This window comes from Rhinolophus sinicus, linkage group LG06, assembly GCF_036562045.2.
Source record: "Rhinolophus sinicus isolate RSC01 linkage group LG06, ASM3656204v1, whole genome shotgun sequence".
Taxonomy (NCBI): Eukaryota; Metazoa; Chordata; class Mammalia; order Chiroptera; family Rhinolophidae; genus Rhinolophus; species Rhinolophus sinicus.
The window spans coordinates 157,452,317-157,471,481 of NC_133756.1; the positions used below are offsets into that span (position 1 = coordinate 157,452,317).

The 19,165-nt window shown below is 44.7% G+C and overlaps 2 protein-coding genes and 1 non-coding gene across 3 annotated transcripts; all 3 read left to right on the forward strand.

The window, feature by feature from the left end:
* The first annotated feature begins 1 nt into the window (after position 1).
* On the forward strand, positions 2–5,324 carry TMEM138 (transmembrane protein 138). The gene is made up of 5 exons (XM_019754071.2): positions 2–138; positions 1,750–2,017; positions 3,075–3,246; positions 4,405–4,480; positions 4,735–5,324. The coding sequence occupies exons 2-5, from the start codon at positions 1,890–1,892 to the stop codon at positions 4,845–4,847; spliced, it is 489 nt and encodes a 162-aa protein (XP_019609630.1). The 5' UTR covers positions 2–138; positions 1,750–1,889; the 3' UTR covers positions 4,848–5,324.
* Positions 5,325–12,297: 6,973 nt separating this feature from the next.
* TMEM216 (transmembrane protein 216) lies at positions 12,298–16,819 on the forward strand. Its single transcript, XM_019754035.2, has 5 exons — positions 12,298–12,382; positions 12,963–13,064; positions 13,621–13,713; positions 15,765–15,966; positions 16,248–16,819. Exons 1-5 carry the CDS (start codon positions 12,346–12,348, stop codon positions 16,261–16,263), a joined length of 450 nt encoding a protein of 149 aa, XP_019609594.2. The 5' UTR covers positions 12,298–12,345; the 3' UTR covers positions 16,264–16,819.
* On the forward strand, positions 14,176–14,282 carry LOC141572631 (U6 spliceosomal RNA). Its single transcript, XR_012497939.1, has one exon. It is a non-coding gene; the product is annotated as a U6 spliceosomal RNA (small nuclear RNA).
* Positions 16,820–19,165: the final 2,346 nt, after the last annotated feature.

The window sequence follows — 19,165 nt, forward strand, 5'->3', positions numbered from 1 at the left end:
TAGAGCCCGGAGAGAAAGCTGAGGACTAGCGGGCAGCACGGCGCAGACGGAACCCGCCTCGGCTACTTCCGGAACTTACCATCGGTTTCCGGAAGTCGGAACGGGTGTCCCCATGACAACCGACGTTGAGGCGTGGAGGTGAGAGCGCTTGATGGGGAGTAGGTTAATGTGTGCAGAAGTCGGAATTTTTGTTGCTATTGTTTAGGTTTTGGTTTCTTGCCGAGGCAGCCCCATTTTAAAGTAGGTTGGGAAGGGTGAGGAAAACTGCCCTGGAGACAAAGGGAGCCCGGCAGGGAGCGGTGGGTAAACTGAACACTGCTTCATTACCTTGCGAAATACCGCTGCCCTAAACTCGCGGAGATGCTGGTCCTTCCCGCAGAGCGCGGTGGGTCGTTCTATACAACGGATTCTCGCAACAGCCCTCAGGTGGCCTGCGAAGTAGTGGTTAAGACCACGGGCGTGGGTGTCATACCTAGTGAATCCCGGCTCTGCTCACCCGCGACCTGAAGGGATGGCTTGAACTCTGACCCTGTGCCCTTGCCTGTAAAATTGCGATAGTTTTTTTCCCACTTTGCAGAGTAGTTGCGAGGATTAGAGGAAAGTATCTTGGTTTACAAGTTTATCACGGTGCTGGTATGTAGGTGATAGCTATCAGTATTATTTGATGAAGGAAGAAACTAGGCTGAGAAACCACGTTCATACATCCACCAAAGTGCGACTTCTCCACCAGGTGAAGTGGGCAAGGTTTCTTAACCTCTAGAGCTTCTGTGTAAAATGGGAATTATATACATAATAACAGGTACTTTTTAAGATGGCTGTAGGATTAAAGTAATAAATATGAAAAGTTTGTAAATTGTAAAACATTTTACAGATGTTAATCTCAATGTCTAACACTTCAAAGCATTTTGAAATTTCTTTGTAAATTTAATCCAGCTGGAGGCGAGGGTCACAGGACACCCCCAGAGCAACTGGGCCTTGCAGTATATGAAAATAAAGGGCCCATCTCCCTTTATCTGGTGCCACTGTATTGCTACCATAACCTTAAACATAAAATTTTTCAGGAGAGCACTATTTTCTCTCAGCTTTTTCCGCCTACATCACTTCCCACTTCTCCTATGCCAACATTTTCCCTGCCTAGTAACATACCAGCCTATCAGTTATGTAAGAGGCAGCTTTGTGCAGTAGTTAAGAGCACAGACTCTAGACTCAAACTGCCTGGATCTGAATCCCAGTTCTGCCACTTACTAGCGATGTGACCTTGGACAAATTATTTCACCTCTCTGGACCTCAATTGTCCCATCTGTAAAATGGGGACAGTAATAGTATATCTTCTACCTCATGGGGTTATTGTGAGATTTAAATAATGTCAGTGCTTTGAATAGTCCCCTGCACATTGTATTATAAATGATATATAAAGTTTGCTGGCGTAATTAGTATTAGAATTAGAATTATTACATGATCAGACAGTCACTCTTTGTAGTACCCTTGGACTCCTTTGGAATCAAACATAGTTAGAAAGAGCTCTGTGTTTAGAAGTTTCCAGGCATGGAGAAAGATTTGAGGGTAAGGGTCCCTAGGAGTGACTAGCGGGGGTTTTTTGTTGTTGGTGGTTTGGTTCGTTGATGTATCCCAAGCACCTAGAATGGTGCCTGGCACATAGCAAGTAGGTCCTCAGTAAATGTTTTTTGTATTAATGAATTTCTAACCACCTTTTTTTTTTTCTTCTTTTTTTTTTTTTTGCCTCAACAGGCCCTTATCTTAGAGCAAGCGAAACAGCTCTGATTCTGAGCAACTAGACACTTCTCTCTCGGTGCTGGGGAAAAAGCCAGGAGCTGTATTCTGGGGAACTGTGGGATGTGCCCTTGGCGGCTCAAGAGAGCAAAAGGAAGATGCTTCAGACCAGTAACTATAGCCTGGTGCTCTCCCTGCAGTTCCTGCTGCTGTCCTATGACCTCTTTGTCAATTCCTTCTCGGAGCTACTCCGAATGGCTCCCGTCATCCAGCTGGTGCTCTTCATGTGAGTTCAGTGGGTGGGGCTGGAGAGCTGAACCCACGCAGTTTGAAGGCCCTGGCAATCGTGATTTAACATTTTAGAGTTATTAATAGAGAAATATCAGTGAGAAAAAATGTCACATTGTCCTAAGTACTCCATGGTACATACACGTTCCATGTCCGGTTTTCATATACATCTGACAAGGGTTTGGGACACGGGGAGCAGTTCACATAGAAAATGAGGGTCAGACTGCTGCCCCAGTCATTTCCTACATCTGCAAGTAAAACTACTGTCATACATGAGCATTATACAATAGCAGGGTAAAAGCAGGTTAAAAGGGTAATCATATTAACAACATGTATGAATCCCATAAGATGGAAGCTGTTGGCATTTTTCCTTCACAATGATTTATAGATTTCATGAGGCATGTTCCAAACAGAAAACCACAGTCTTAGATACGGTTTTCCTTCATTCAACAAGTATTCACTGGCCTGCCAGTGACAGTGTTCTAGTTGCAGTGGTAAGTCTGACAAGTTCCTGCTCTCATGGGGTTTCCATTCTAGTGGAGATAATGAATACATTTAAAAAAAACACAACGGTCATTTCAAATAGTAATAAATGTCATACAATGGATATAAAGTAGCAGGGGTAGGGAAGGGCTACTTTAGATAGCGGGGCTAAAGTCTTTCTGGAAAGGGGACAATTGAACTGAGATTTGAATGGCACTAAGGCACCAGCCATGCACAGATCAGGGAAAGGGCATTGCTGTCTTGTTAGATGAAAATGATAGGACCAGGTTATGCGACAGATGGGGCTGGCATTTTCTGGACGTAGGGAGGAAATTAACTTCCCCGCACAAGTTCTAGGAGGTTTGTTAAGAGTGTCAGAGCAGGAAAGCCTTGTCTGTGGACTGCAACTCACCTGATGGGCCCAAAGCTTATGCTCCCTCTGGGGGAGTTTCAGAGGACTATATCCCAGGGAAGGACAGACCTCACGGCGTCCCTTAGCCTTTAGGACTTAGGCCAGCTCTTGGGTCCTTACTCAGGCCTCCGTTTGGCCGTACTTTGTTTTATGTCTGCAGCATCCAGGACATTGCGGTCCTCTTCAACGTCATCATCATTTTCCTCATGTTCTTCAACACCTTCGTCTTCCAGGCCGGCCTGGTCAGCCTCCTGTTCCATAAGTTCAAAGGCACCATCATCCTGACAGCTACGTACTTCGCCCTCAGCATCTCCCTTCATGTCTGGGTCATGGTAAGAGTGCAGCTCTGAATTGTTGAATCCATAAAGGACTAGAAATATCTTTTCTCTGGGAACCCAGCATCGTTATTTTACATCTCACAGAATCCTTGATGAGAAAAGGTGAAACAAATGTGGTCTGGCCTGGAGCCAAGTAGGTACGTGGGAGTTTCATAGGGCACTTTGCCTACTCTTATGTTTGAAGAACAGCCTTATCCAAGAGTCAAGGGACACTTCTGGAACATTCAAATCATCTTTGCCCCAAACAGGTCTGCCCGGGCTAAAACAGGAAGTTAAATCTGTTTCATTAGCTGTTTGGGAAGGTGGGTGTTAATCCAGGGTATTTTTAGGAATCAGTGTCCCAGGGGAAATAGCCAAGCAAGAGGGCTGCTTGCCTTTTAGTGCTTCATGCCCTCTGCTGCGGCCCGTCACTTACACAAGGAGAACCAACCTACAAGATGCCTCCCTTTGGTTCTGAGATAGGCTTCCGAGCAGATCCAGTTTTCATGTTTCAGAATTCTTCTGCTTCGCAAATTCTTCCATCTCTTTGGGTGTCTCACGTGTGTCTTCAGTACTCATTTTGATGGAACACGTTGACACCTTAGGGTTCTCTGGTCATTCCTATACTACAGGCATCTTCTCAGACTGAACCTTCTATGGGGTTGCCCTTGTGATTCCACGGAGAGAAGCAGAGCTCTCAGGAAACAAGCAGAGCAGTGCTGAAGTCTCTAGGTGCTTCCCGAGGAAGACTGTCTCTGCTCTGGTTCCTGGAGCCAGACTAGGTCCTGGCTTTGTGCTATAAAGTCGTTAATCTGATTAAACCCTGAGCCTTTGTCTGATAGGAGCTGAGCCTGAGATTTGCAAGGCAAGACAGTGACCAGGCTGAACTTCTGAGAGGATGTATATCATTTCTCTTTGGCCAAGGCTGTGGAGTGAAAGGGAATAAATAGCTTAGTTCAAACTTCCTCCATCAGGGCTAAAAGGATATTCCCTTTGCAGCAAAAGGATCTTCAGGTACCTCTGAGAAACACGACTTGGGGCTGTGGAAAGAAAGAGGGTGAGATTAGCCTGATTTTAAACCAGGTGGCATCTGCGCAGCTAACCAAGTGGGAGACGTCAGGACCTTACAGGGCCATTACGTAACACCTCCCTGTCTACTTGTGTCTCCTTCAGAACTTACGCTGGAAAGACTCGAACCGCTTTGTCTGGACAGATGGACTTCAAACGCTATTTGTATTCCAGAGACTAGGTAAGGACCAGAGAACCTCAGGCCTCACTTTGGGCCCACCTCTGGCTCTGGCAGTGAGGGCCTTGAGCCCGGCTTGCTGGCATGGGCTGGGTGGAACAGCCACACCAAGAGCAGGAGAGGTTACTGCCCTCTGCTGTTGTTGGGAGTCACTGGGAAGGCATGAGGTAGGGCCCCCAGCCTCCTCAGGTTATGCTCATACCTCACACGGGTACTCGGAGCGTCTCTGAGGCTTCCTGTCTGCTCGTTACCCACAGCGGCAGTGTTCTACTATTACCTGTACAAACGGACGGCGGTGAGACTGGGCGACCCTCGTTTCTACCAGGACTCTCTCTGGCTGCGCAAGGAGTTCATGCAAGTCCGAAGGTGACCGCTTTGTGCCACACTGATGGATGCCTTTCCTTCCTGACAGAAGCCACATGTGCAGGGGGCGTGCTGGGCCCCATGCACAGGAAGCAGCTTGACTTTCCTAGGACAGGCTCAGGCCAGTTGTGTTCAGCAGCCAAAAAGGAAGATCCTCCCTCTTGTAAATTAAAGTGTTCCCAATACAGACTGCAGTACGTACATAATCCCTTCCTGGCTTCTTACCTCAGTTCTGCCCCCTCCTTTCTGTCCCCCCTTCCTCACGGGCTCTGTGGCATTACCTTTGGAGAGTTCCCACTTAGTCTGGTACAGGAGGAGCTCCCAGCACCTGCTTTCTTTGCAATACACACGGATGACCGAACGATACAAAGAGGGATATTTCTGTGCTCCTGACTGATCACACACCGGACATTTAGATTTTGTACCCACGGCATTTTTTTTAACATTTTATAAACAGGAAATAAATTGAATTCTTTTCCATAAATGGTGGAGTCTATCTGTCTAGCTGTCTCTCTTCATGGTTACGAGGCATGCCAGGGCCTAGCCTTAGCATCTCCTTGGTCTAGTGGGCAGATGGAGCTGCAGAGCAAGTACAGATATTTATTGAATCCCATTACGAGTACTAAGATATTTTTGCAAAAATTCAAGATATAATCTGATGCCCCACCCCCACCCCTGGAGTTCCAGACTTCTGTGCTTTATTCAGACTCCGTCCCCATGTCAGAGCCCTAAACTGTCCCCAGAAGAGTCAAAATAAAAATGTTCCGTAGCCTGTTTTGGCAAAAGAACAGTTTTAAATTCATGTGCCCATAGCATCAGTTTTCTATTGCCAGAATAATGAGTAACAAAGCACCACCAGACTTCAGTGGCATATGACAATAAACAGGTACGTGGCTCTTGAGTCTTGGGGTTGAGGGGATTTCTGCTGGGCTTGCTCATGTGTCCGTGGTCAGCTGTGGGTCAGCCAGGCAACTGGGATGGTCTTGGGATCCTTGGCTCTTGGCTAACCGAGGCTGGCCTCAGCTGGAATGACTGAGCTGCTCAGCCCTGGTTCATATGACACATCCGTGACTAGCCTGGGTCTGTGCACATGACAGTGGCCAAGGAGCAGGACAACAAGCACCAGTATGTAATCCCATTTCAAGCCTCTGCTTGTATTGTCTTAGCCTCCCATTGGGCAAAGCAGGTCATGTGACTGCACCCAGTGTCAGAGTGGGGAAGCACCACAAAGTTTCCTGGCAAAAGGCACGGGTACCAGGAAGGTCATTACTTGTCAGTCTGCCCCACCGGAAAGCTGCTCTATAAAACTTGTTATTCAGAGACATTTGAGCACAGGCGCTGGCAAACGTTTTCTATGAAGGGCCAGATAATAAATATTTCAGATTTTGAGGGCCATCTGATCTCTGTTGCAACTACTCAACTCGACGTGATAGTATGAAAGCAGCCATAGATGATAAGTAAATGAATGAACACAGCTGTGTTCCAATAAAATTGTTTTAGGACACTGAAATTTGAATTTCATATTTTCATGTGTCATAATTTTCTTTTCAATGATATAAAAATGTAAATCTATTCTTAGCTTCAGGATACAAAGCTAAGCTAATTCCAGCCAAGGCACAAAAACAAACTAGATTTGCCCCATGCCTCAGTATGTTGACCCCTGGTTTAGAAGCCTAAAAGTTCTGGGGAAAGAGAGACTATAGGTAATCAGCTATGTTGTCAAGATTTTAACAGACATTTAAAAAGAAAAGTACAATGTTTAAATGGAACGCCGAAGGCCCCATATCCTATCATCAGCACAAGTGATCGAAAACGTCCTAACAAAGTCACCATCTACCCCACTATACCTTCATTTGTAAAAAAAAAACAATAGCCCAATTTTGAATCTTCCTAGAAGCTCTCACAGGAGTAATGTAATCTTCTTTGCTCATTACAATCCCTGAAAGACAGGCAATTTTCTGTGCCCTCAACTGAGTCAGGGCTACAATATTCTCTGCTGTCTGCAGCTAATGAGTACAACCAAATGCGTTTCCTCACAGTATTGATGGCACTCTGTGGCCCTATGAGTCTCTGAGATGTGTGTGTGTATGTACATTTTCCTTAATAGTTAATACATTCACATTGTACAAAATTCAAGTTATAAAAAGATTTATGAGTTTATCTCCCCACTACTGAATCTCACAGCCACTGAGTGCCTTCTGCCTTCCCTCCTTGACACTCTCCATTTATATACTTCTTATAGACAATGTAATACTTCAGAAACATTACCAAAAAAGTTACCATAATCCTACCCCGCTCATTTATTTCAAATCCTCAAATACAGTCAGTTCTCCATATTCACGGGATCTGCATTCACAGATTCAACCAACTGTGGATCAAAAATATTCAAAAAGAAATATATTACATTGTTGCCGACGTGTACTATGTAGTTAGGTCTAAAATGGTTGTCTGTACTGAAGGCATACAGATTTTTTTTGTGTCAAAATTCCTAAACAATACAGTATAACTATTTACATGTATAGATATTAGATATTATAAGTAATCTGGAGATGATCTAAAGTATATGGGAAGATTGTGTAAATTATATGCAAATACTATGCCATTTCACATAATCCCCAGCCTAGGGCTGACTGTCGATGTATATTTTATACGAAGTCGTGATATAAAATAGTTTGTGCCATAAAACAGTTTGCTTTTATTATCATTTAGCAGTAGGAATACGCTTTTAAGATATATAAATTGATCCCTTGGGTAGAGTCCCTTTTAAAGTTCAGAGGAAGGAAACAAACACTTTAAAAGTGCTTAGAAACTTGGTAGGATAGAGTTGCTTCTGGGTCAAGTCTCCAGTCGGGATTCGAAAACCAAGATAAAATATAAAAGCCATCTTTTTACTTCAGAGAATTGCTGAAGTAAAAGCAGATGGGAGGACATAAAATTCTAAAGGAGGGAGGATCCTAACAGGGTGAGCTGACAATTTGCAGCAGCTTTTTCCCTGGGGTATTTGCTGATTCTGGACTTGAGCAAGAGGCTAAGAATCCAAGCATTGCCCAGTGGGTTGCAGGTAGGGAAAAGAGCTTAATGGTCTTATACGTTGGAGGAACAAAGTTGGGAACCAGAGGAGCTTTAAACACAGAACTCATTTTCTTCTCAAGATGTTTACCAAATTCTGAAGCTATGTAGGGACAGAGGCTATAAAAAGCTAAGCCTCAAATCTCTGAAAAGCAAAATGGAATTGTAGGAATGGTGCTGATGATTAAAATTCAGGACCCGCCAGGGGTGTGGGGACTCATGAGCACACAGAACTTTCAGTTGAAAGCTCAGGAGGGCCCCTTTTTAGGAACAAGATGAAACAGTTTAGCCGAGGCTTATCAAAATCTCAGTGCAGCTTCAAACCATCTAGTCCCTGAGTGGATAAAGATGATGAGACCATTCCGTCTGCCTAGCAGAGGCAAGAGTGGGAAAAAAATAAATCTAGAAAGACTACAACTTCTTATATACAATTTCTGAATCTAATAAAAATCACTAGCAAGTCAAGAGATAGGTCCACATTATTTGAAACTAGAGTAAAAGTAGAAAATAGAAACAGGTGATCCAAATATTGGAGAAAGCAGACAAGGAGTTTAAAGTGTGATTGATGTGCTCAAGAAACAGAAGGAAATATGCAGGAATTAAGATAAAATACTTAAAATTTACCTAGGGATTTCTAATAATGGCTGCATTACATCCTATGGGAATGCGTCCTCCACAAATAACCACTGTAAAATCTGGACATAATACAAAAATACCCCAGCTACTTGAAGACACTGGAGAATGAAGCAAAGCAAAAGTTTGCTGGAAGTCCACACTCAACAAGAGGAGAATCCTGCAGACAAAGTTCCCCGTTTTTTGTTGTTTCTAATTTGGTAGCAGGCAGACAAAGTGGTATGTAGGCTATGCTGGTGGGAAATCACAGCACCAGATTACTGAGCCAGGACAACTCATGCCACTGGAGAGAAGGCTGAGAATCTCAGAAAGGAAAGAGCCAGAGAGGGTGGGATCCCCAAAGTCTGTGTGCCCACATCTCTGCCCAAGTTCTGGAACACACGTGCAATTCAGCCTCAAGGTAACTCAGCTAAAGACAGACTGGAGCTGCCATCCAGTAAGTGGTTTGCGTTGTGTATGCAACCAAGCTAACTGCCTGATAAAATGTTAGGTTGGTGCAAAAGTAATTGCGGGTTAAAAGGGTAAAAATAATTGCAATTACTTTTGCACCAACCTAATAAAAGAACCTTCACTCTTGGGAGACAAACAATAGAAACCAGAGTCTCCACAATTTATCATTCAAAACTGGCACTAACACTGAGGTGATCCCGATATTGGTATTAACAGACAGGATGTTAAGGCAGCAGTGAAAATATGTTCTCAGTGAATAAAAAGATAGGCAACCTCAGTGTACAAACAAATTACTTTGGAAAAACAGAAACCCCAGAAATAAAAATTACAATAGCTGAACAATTTTAAATGGATGGATTTAACACCAAAAGAGGAGATAATAGAACAAGTTAAGACCAACAGAAATTACCCAAGCTGGAGAACAGAGGGGGAAAAAAGATTTTGAAAAAGTCTCATGACTAGTTAAATAATATCAGTCTAACATACATGTAATTGGAGTCCTAGAAAGCAAAGAGAACAAACAGGGCAGAAAAAAATATTTGAAGAAACAATAGCCACAAGTTTGATGAAAGACAGAAATTCACAGATTTAAGACACTCCACAAACCCACCTTGATAAACAAAGAAAGGCCACACATAGGCACATCATTGTCAAATTATTGAAAGCTAAAGATGAAGAGCAACTCATGAAAGCAGCAAGAGAAAAACAACACACCACACACAGAGGGACAACAATTAACAGCTGACTCTCACTAGAAAGTAGAGGCCGTAAGAGAGTAAAACAACACCTGTAAAATGCTAAAAGAAAAAGGTCAACTCAGAATTCTATATCCACCAAAAATATACTTCAAGAATGAAATTGAAATAAAGACATTTCAGATAAAAGAAAACTAAAAATTAGTTGCCAACAATCCTGCACTACAAGAAATGCTAAAGGGATTCTTTGATGTGAAAGGAAATGATAAGAGATCGAAATTCAGATCCTCAGAAAGGAATAGAGCACATCAGAAATCGTATCTGGGTAAATATAAAGACTATTTTTAATTTTTTCTTTTTCTCCTATTAATAATGTCTTTATAATACATATGAATGTAGAATGCAAATTTTTTTTCAAGCACACAGAATACTGACCCATATATATATATATGTTGGGCCATAAAACAATTCTCACCAAACTTAAAAATAAACTTAAATAAATGTAAAAGAATAAAGAGTATGTTCTTTGACAACAGAATTGAGAAATCAGTAATAATAAAATAGCTAGGTGGTTCAGTCTAGGTCCCACCAGGAGACAAACTACACAGTAATTTAAACATGGCACATTTAATTAAAAAAATCATTAAATTATTATGAGAGGAACTACAAGGTGTACTCTAAAAAGGTACACGAGGGCTGAGGGAGAGTACCTGAGGAAGGACAAATTTGGCAGGGTCCACTACCCCAAGGCTGGGGTTCAGACCTCACGGTATCCGATGGGGTGGTGGACAAGTTTGCTGGTCTGCCAGGCAGTTGCCAGGCAAGAAACAGCCTTCTGGGAGGCAGGCAAACAGAGGCTGTTGGGCAGGTGCGCAGGAGTGTAGAGACACCACCTACAGGCACCAGGCCCAGAGCACACACTCCCCACATTAAGACTCTCCAGGGCACAGGTGAACCAAGGCATGTGGGTAGGGGTACCAAGAGAGTTGGAGTGCCCTGTGTGCATGACACCTGGAGAGTGTGATGTCCACACAGGGTACAGAGGGCTATGGGAATCAACCCTCTGGGGAGAAGAGCCAAGATTGATGCGCAGACCCTGGGGGGAGCTGGGGCACTGCTGTGGGTACCCGGTGCCCATGCCTGGAGGGCTTTAGGGAAAAATGTCCAGGGCATAGGTAAACAAAGCTGAGGGGGCAGGTGCACAGAGTTAGGGAGTTGCCACGGGTGCAAGGCCTAGAGTATCAGTATCCATGACAGGAGGGCCACAGCAAAGTGGTCCAGGTCTGTAAGGTTGCCGAGGGAATGTCTGCTCTTGGTGTGCAGCTGGAGCAACACCTGAGGTCCCCAATGTCCCCGTGCACTGCTGATAGATATGGTGCTGGAGCAAGGAAAAGCAAACCAGAACTCACTGGAGCCTGGAAGACAAGTCCTTTCCTTCCATGTCCCTCCAGTGCCCTCTACTGACAAAGCTCGCCATCATGCTCAAGGCAAGGGAGACATGCTCCTAGTCCAGTCCATTATCGCAGAACAGGGACTGAAGGGTGAATGTGGAGCTAAGAGGCAAAAAATAGGTAACAGAGTCCATCCACCTTTTTGGCTACTCAGCTTTCATATGCACTGTTCTACACATATTTGAACTTCCCTAGTAGTTAAATTCCTACCAACAAGATATATCTATCCTTCTTAAAAGTGGCATCATCACCTTTCCCCCAACTGAGAAGACACATGTAAGTTACTTTCTCCAGGTTCAAGGAATTGCTTCTGCTCCCTCCCGTTTATGCCTAGAAGTAACAAGTACTGCTCCACCTCCACCCCAACTAGCTAGGCGCACACAGCACTATCCTTAAAGGTTGGTCACCTACTCAAATTATCTGGTTTGAGTGTGCCATCTGTTTCCTGTCCTCCTCTGACTGACAATGGGCTAACATTCAAGACAGCCTAAGGCCACGCAAAACCCTTTTTCCTTCTACTCCCCTGCGGGCAGCAACACACGTTTATTGCCCCAAGTCGTATTCAGGCTTCAAAATCCAGTGTACAGACCATCTCTTGGAAAGTTGTCTCAATTCCCTCCAGGAGTACTTTGTTCTCTGAACTCCCCCAGCCTGTTACGGGTCACGTGTGGATCACGTTTCATCTTCGCACCTTGATTTGGTGCCTTCTAACTACCTAACACCAAAGCACAGAAATCCCCAACCCCCCTAAAAGACGGCCTACTAGAGAAATGACCCCTAAACCCCACCCCGCACTTGCAGAACACTGTCGCGCGCACCGTTTCTCATTTTCAGACCATTGTCAGAAGAGAATCGTGGGGCTAGGGCCTATTTGCCAATCTTGCGGTCACATTGCCACAACTGGCCACTTCTGCCAATGCATTGTAACCTGGGGGTGGGGGAGCCCGAGAGCCTCCCTTGCCCCGGGGTCCTGCGGGCGACACTGTGGGCGACGGCAACCGTGCTCCCCAAGTCTAGGTGAGCCAAAATCCCAGCGAAGGGCGTTTGCGGCCCGCTTCCCTTCTTGCGCACGCGTGAACGGCACCGAGACAGCTCCGGCCCCACTAACCATTGAGTGCCGCGGGCGGGCAGAGCGGCCGGAAGCCGAAGCCGCTCTGTCCCCGCTTCCGGTAGCACCTCGTTGCTCCGGGAGCGGCTGTAGCCGCGTATGCAGTTTCCATGGGGACTGAAGATGGCGCCGCGAGGTGAGATTCCGGAGGTGTGTGAGTCGCTGGTCCTGATCCCTTCAGCCCCCCTTCTCCCCTCTCTCCCAGAGCTCGATCTAAACCCTCCATTCTCGGGTGTTAGGGACATGACCTCTCACTGTCCAAAGCGGGGTTTTGCAGTCCCACTTACCCTGAGTGCCTGAAGGTCTGGAGGTGAGGATCTCAGATACCCTCAAATCCTTGGCTGGGCCTCTTCTAGGCCGGTTCAAAGATGAATTTGCTGTGTAACCTCGAAGAAGCCAGTGTTAGTCTCTGTGCCCCAATTTCTCTTCCCAATAGTAACGGGGTTACATCTTAGAGGGGCCTTGACTTTCACCTCCTAAGCTGAGTCAAGTGTGATGGTGATTCCGGGGAGAGAGAATTGAAGGAAGCCCTCGCCACATCACACACACACACACACACACACACACCCTCATTATCAGCAACCAGAAAAGCCCCAAGTGGCCCTTCCCACTGGCTGCGACCTCGTGTATTCCCCAGAACAGACACAGAACCATTCAAAGAACAGAGATTGAACTGCTCTCCTGCCCATTCCTGTTTTCTGTGCTCATCCTTTCAGGTAAACGGTTGTCCTCCACCCCCCTGGAAATCCTCTTCTTTCTGAACGGGTGGTATTATGCCACCTATTTCCTGCTGGAGCTCTTCATATTTCTTTATAAAGGTAAGCTTGACTACCCTTGCGGCCCCCCACCCCCACCCTTCCTCACTTCAGGCAAGAGGCAGCTCCCACCAGGAGTCTTCCTAGTTTTCATTCTTTTCTGCAGCTCCTCTTCACTGCAAGGTGGAAGTCTCTCATCAGATGGCTTCCTTGAGAAGGATTCAGTAGGAAGCCTCTCAGCAAGACTTTCTTGAGTTTGGGAAATGTGGGCTTCTCCCCTGTCAACTCTCTTTGTGAACTCTACTTTAAGCCCATTGGTGACCCTCAGAACCATTCAGCCTGTGTACCCGTGTACATCTGACCATTTTGGAGAATGGAGTCTCCACAGACTTTCGTAGTTAGGAGTAAACGCCCATAATAATAAGCCTGCCTCTAACAGACATGGGAGTCGCACTCTGAGTTAAGGTATCCTGCAGCAGGTTAACGGATCCTGCTCACGTCTTACGAACCAGCTCATGGAAAGCTGATAAGAGTCTTGTCCTCTTTATTCCCAAGTGTGTGGGAGTTCTTGTGGGTGCTGATATAGGTTGTTTGCAAACTGATGCTTTTGTTTTGACAGGTCTCCTGCTACCATATCCAACAGCCAATCTAGTTCTGGACGTGGTGATGCTCCTCCTGTATCTTGGAGTTGAAGCAATTCGACTATTTTTTGGTGAGTGTTGTCCACAGACTATTTCTATTTCTTATGAGATGAGCTGGTATCTGTAACTTGATTAACAAGAGAAAGTATATAACCTAGGCTGACAATAAGAGATTGGATCTGGTGGCATATCCCGTTACTCCCTTTCTGAAGTTTCCAACTGCTGTAGATTTACCTGTGTGTTGCTCTGTAGGGCTAGAGGTGGGCAGTAGCATGAGATATTAGATAGTTTCTTTCCAGTTACCTAACTACTACAAGAGTGGCTGCTTCCTCTCAGTGGTTTGCTTGGCAGAATAGGTTCAGTTGGAACTCCATGTCCAGGACAGTATAAGCCTGCACAAATCAGTACTAAGGTCTCCTCCACACAAGGATTTCTTTAGGACAAGTTTTACTCGTATATCTCCAGAAATACAGAGCAAATCTCTCATGAGTTAGACTATCTCATCTCTGAGAACAGTGTTAAAACAAACAGAAGTGCTCGCTTCGGCAGCACATATACTAAAATTGGAATGATACAGAGAAGATTAGCATGGTCCCTACGCAAGGATGACACGCAAATTCATGAAGCATTCCATATTTTTGTGGAGCACAGCATAGGGAATAAAGTCAATGGAATTGTAACAGCTACATACGATATCAGAGGGGTAGTAGATTAGGGAAGGGGGTTATCCCTTTGTGAGGGGTGTAAATGTCTAACTATTACATTGTTTTGTACACCTGAAACTAAAAAGAAACAAAAATAATACTTGCAACACATATGACAAAGGATAAAATAAAGCAGGCTCACATAAATCATTAAGGAAAAACAACTTAATTTTAAAAATTTGTAAAGGACACTAATAGGCAGTTCACGTAAGAATAATTACAGAGGACCAATATACATGACAAAATGCACAAACTCACTAATAAAAAGTAAGTTGAAACAACAAGAGAACACTTTCACCCATCAGATTAAAAATATTTTCAATACCCAGTATGAGAATGGGCATGAGGAACAGGTCTCTATAGTCCCACACTCCTGTGGGTATTTATATTCCCAGATTCTTTGGGAATATAAATTAGTACAGTAGTACCTCGGTTTTCGAACGTCTCTGTTGACGAACATTTTTTACGAACACCGTAAACCTGGAAGTAAATGCTTCGGTTTTCGAACACGCCTCAGAAGTCGAACATGTCGCCTGGCTTCCGCTGAATGCAAGATCCTGAGGCCTAGCTGTCAGCTGTTTTCGAATATTTCAGAACTCAAACGGTCTTCCAGAGTGGATTACGTTCGAAAACCGAGGTACCACGGTACATCTTTTTTGCTAATTGTTTTACCATGTAAAATTTGTATTCTTAGACCTAACAATTTCACTTCTAAAACTGAAAAAAAATCTGCAGATATGCAAAGGTATCTATGTGAGAATGTTTATTTGCACATATTTTGTAACACTGAAACATTAGAGACAACGTAGACATCTATCAATACAGGATTAATTAAATAAATTATGGTATATTGGTTCAGTGAAATCGTTTGTCGCCATTAAAAAAGAATAGGGTAGTTATATGTGGAAAGATGTCTAACTTACATTAAATGGGAAAAAGTAAGTTGCAAAACAGTATTACAGTTATGATTCCATTTTTGTAATAACAAATAGTAATATGTGAGTATACGCATTAAAAAGCTGAAACAATATACATCTTATAATAGTTATCTCCAGGGGTTGAACATGGGTTTTTCAGTTTATATTTTCTAAAATTATTTTCTACATGTTGGTTGAAAAGTTTTCAGTGATGATATATTATTTTTATAATTAAAAAACTCCCCCACCCGCAGTAAAGATCCCATCGTCCCTTGAATGGGAGCCAGACTGGAAGCAGAATCTTTGGAGTGAATGACTCCAATCCTAAACTCCTCCAAAGCCTCTAACTTTGAGCACAGGGGGACCCCACGTGCCAATCTGCACACCCCCATTCAGAATCATTTGCTCTGCCTTGCCAGTCCGTGACATCTCACCCACCTGTCCTCTGAGGCCAGGGAAAGCAGGCCACTTGGAGGTTACTCCATGGGCTGTGTCTGACAGGTACAAAGGGAAACCTCTGCCAGCGAAAGATGCCACTTGCTATTAGTGTGGCCTTGACCTTCCCATCTGCCATGATGGCCTCCTATTACCTGCTGCTGCAGACCTACGTGCTCCACCTGGAAGCCATCATGAACGGCATCTTGCTCTTCTTTTGTGGCTCAGAGCTGCTGCTTGACGTGCTTGCCCTGGCCGCTTTCTCCAGGTACTGCTGCTGCTACCGTCACTTGAGGGTTGGGTTCCTGTCCCAACCCAGGGAGGGAGTCATTGTTCTTCTGAAGACACAGGGGTCTGGAGGACTTTCAAGGGGGAAAAGGGTGTCTGTGGGACTGCCTTTCCCATTTAGGGTAGACAGTTACCCACTTAGGGAAGATATTCTCCTTGTTCTTTGGGGCCAGGAGGCTTGGAATATAGAACAATTCAGGCCAGCTGCTCTTATTTACTGGTCTTTTAACATTTTCTTTCTTTCTTTCTTTCTGCCATCAGTATGGACAGGATTTGAAGTACAAAAATTTCAGCCAGCAGCCCTCATGGCTGAGACCACTCACACTTCTGGTACTTTGGCCACACCAGTGAGAAATGGTGGGTCAAGTTGTCCTGGGAAAAGTTGCAGCTTTTCCTCAGCACAGACATTTGGGCAACAAACTGAGCAAAGGCCCCTGGGCACCATCTTCTAAACAGGACCATCAGCCTGAGAGATTCTTCTGTATGTCAGTATAGGGAGGGGCAAGGCTGTCCCTTCCTGGCCCTTCTCAGAACCAATTCCCTGCTGACCTCAAGTTCTCCACTCTGATCATCGTGGCCAGATCATCTTGCGTGGACCATGTAGGCTCCTTGGGCTTCCGGCAGGACCTGAGCCACATACTCCTGTACGTGCTGTGCCACACCTGTCACACAAGCACGGAGAGCCCCAGGATGGTGTGCTCCGGGTGATGCAGAAGCCTCTTATCCCATTCTCCAGAGACTGAGCTCCAGAACTTTTTTAGTAGCTCGTAGTGTTATTTTTCTACTCTCATCATGAAACAAACATTATTTTATAATAAATATGTATTTTCTGTTGTGCAGCCTTTTCCTTATGGCACTTGTCCCTGGAAATGCATCCACTCCGAGAGAAGGTAGAGACTATCCCAGCGGTTTGTTCTCGGGCTGTGCTTAGTGATCCAGTATGGGACACAAAGACAGCAATGAAGGTGTCCCACTGGTTTTCTTCCCCCAGTTCCAGCATGAATTAATTCCTAAAGGCACTGCCAGCTTCTGTAACTTCTTCAGGTCTGTCATTCTGCAAAGACTGCTTATATTCTTCACCTCTGCCCCAAAGCCAGCATCTTGTCCCTTGTTCCTTTTACAGGTAATTCCTCCTACAGCCCCTTTCCAGGGTGAGGTGTAATTAGAAGCAGCATATTCTAAACTTACCAATATTTGTTGGTCATTTAAAATTTCTCAACATGAAAGGAACACATACTTTTTTTTTTTTAAGCGGGAGAAATGTTGCCCTAGATGAGTATATTGCCTTCTTCAAGTAACCATCTTTAAAACTTTCTCATCTTCCTTGTCAGTGGCCCCTTTTTTAGCCCCAAGAAGCCACCAGGAGCCATGACAGAATCCACTTTAGGAAACCTTGAATCATATGGCCCTTCTGTCAGGAGAATCCTAGAGTATGTGCTCTTAGTCAAAAAGTAATTGGCCTTTAAGCATTCCATGCTGTTTTTAACTGCTTATTTCCTCTGATCAGGCTTATCCTCGTCCTAGGCAGGTCTCCATTGTCTGATGCAATGATGCTCTTCCTTGTTTTCTATCCCTTTTGTGTCCTTGCCTCCTACCTGCTTTCGGGGGGGTCTACCCAAAAACCATAGACGGGTCTAATCAATCATGAAACAGTATCAAAAACTCCAATAGGAATGTCCCTGATATTTCAATCACAAACCTCATTAATACGCTATTTTTGTTGCTTCTCGCACTGCTTCTTTCTGTAACCCTGCTTTAAAGAAATCACTGGCATTAAACTGGAAAGGAACCCATTCTCCATGGCCTCCATTTTTCATTTAGATGTTCAGTGGTTAAGGTCACCCTCCCAGCAACACAGATGAATGGAAAGCTCCGCTGGAAGTTTAGAGGTGGCTTATAATTCAAAGGGACCTTAGAGATCACCTTAAATCTCACTCTCCACTTTGCAGGCTTAGAAAGGAGGAAGTAACATAGCCAAGTATACAACTGGTTACTAACAGTTGGAACTAGAAACCTTGTCTTATGAGTCAGTCTGGATTAAGTTAATTTCATTCCTAAACAGGTACCACTTGATGAGAATGGTTAAAAATGGGGAGATTAGAACATAAGTGCTCGCACTTACTTCATGGTTATCTGGAAGCTTAAGGCATTGTTTCCTGTGGATGACTCCATGTTTCTTCTCCCTGATGCTTATTGGAGCCACGTGTGCAGATGCAGTCAGCTACACCAGAGCAGAATATCATGCAACAGAAACTGAGGCAGCAGAGGAGGAGAATCTGTGGTTAGTCTGCCCGTGTTAACGTGGTCGGAGGCTGTACTCACTGCGTGCCATGGGAAGGCACTTCATAGCTCAGACCTGCAGGCACCAGCATTCTGGGCAGTGGAAAGGACCGCGCAAAGGAGCAGGCCCTGGTCACACGAGCTGGCAGAGGCCTGCTCAGATATTCACACTCATGGCTAGAGTTGCCAACTGACTGTATGGCCAACTCTGGTGGCTGAGGTCTGGCCCTCCACAGGAAGCACTTAGGACACAGATTCAGGTTTCTGGCTCTGTACCATGGCAACAACTTGTAGGCCAGTGGTGTCCAAACTGCGGCCCGCGGGCCAACTGCGGCCCATGATCCATTAATTGGCCCGCAGCAAATTCCAAAAATATATTTAGGTTACTTAAATAAACCAGGTGAGGCAATATGTACTTCACCCCGAGTGAGTGGCCCGGCTGTTTGTGTATTTTACCGCATATGGCCCTTGGTGAAAAACGTTGAAAAACATTTGGACACCCCTGCTGTAGGCTAATGTTCATCCAGTACCTGGCAGAGTATATTTAATCCACATGATCCTGAGGCAGAAGAAAATTGACTCGGATGTTAATCAACTCATGTGTCCAAAGGCATTCAGCTTAGTTACGAGATGGGGTTTGAACCTAGAGGTATCCCAGTTAGTCCCTTTCCACACCACTATGGTACCTCCTAGAGGAAACTAGACTGTATTTACTTTTCTGAAGTAGTCCTCACACTCTATACATCATCTGGGGCATACAAAGTAGATTTCTAGACTTTTCAGACATTGATGCAGCACAGAACAGGCATTTTAGCACGTATGGCCGATAAACGAGATACAGGTGACCATGGACCTCAACTTTAGACACCGATGGAAATTGTGAGGCACTCCCAACTATT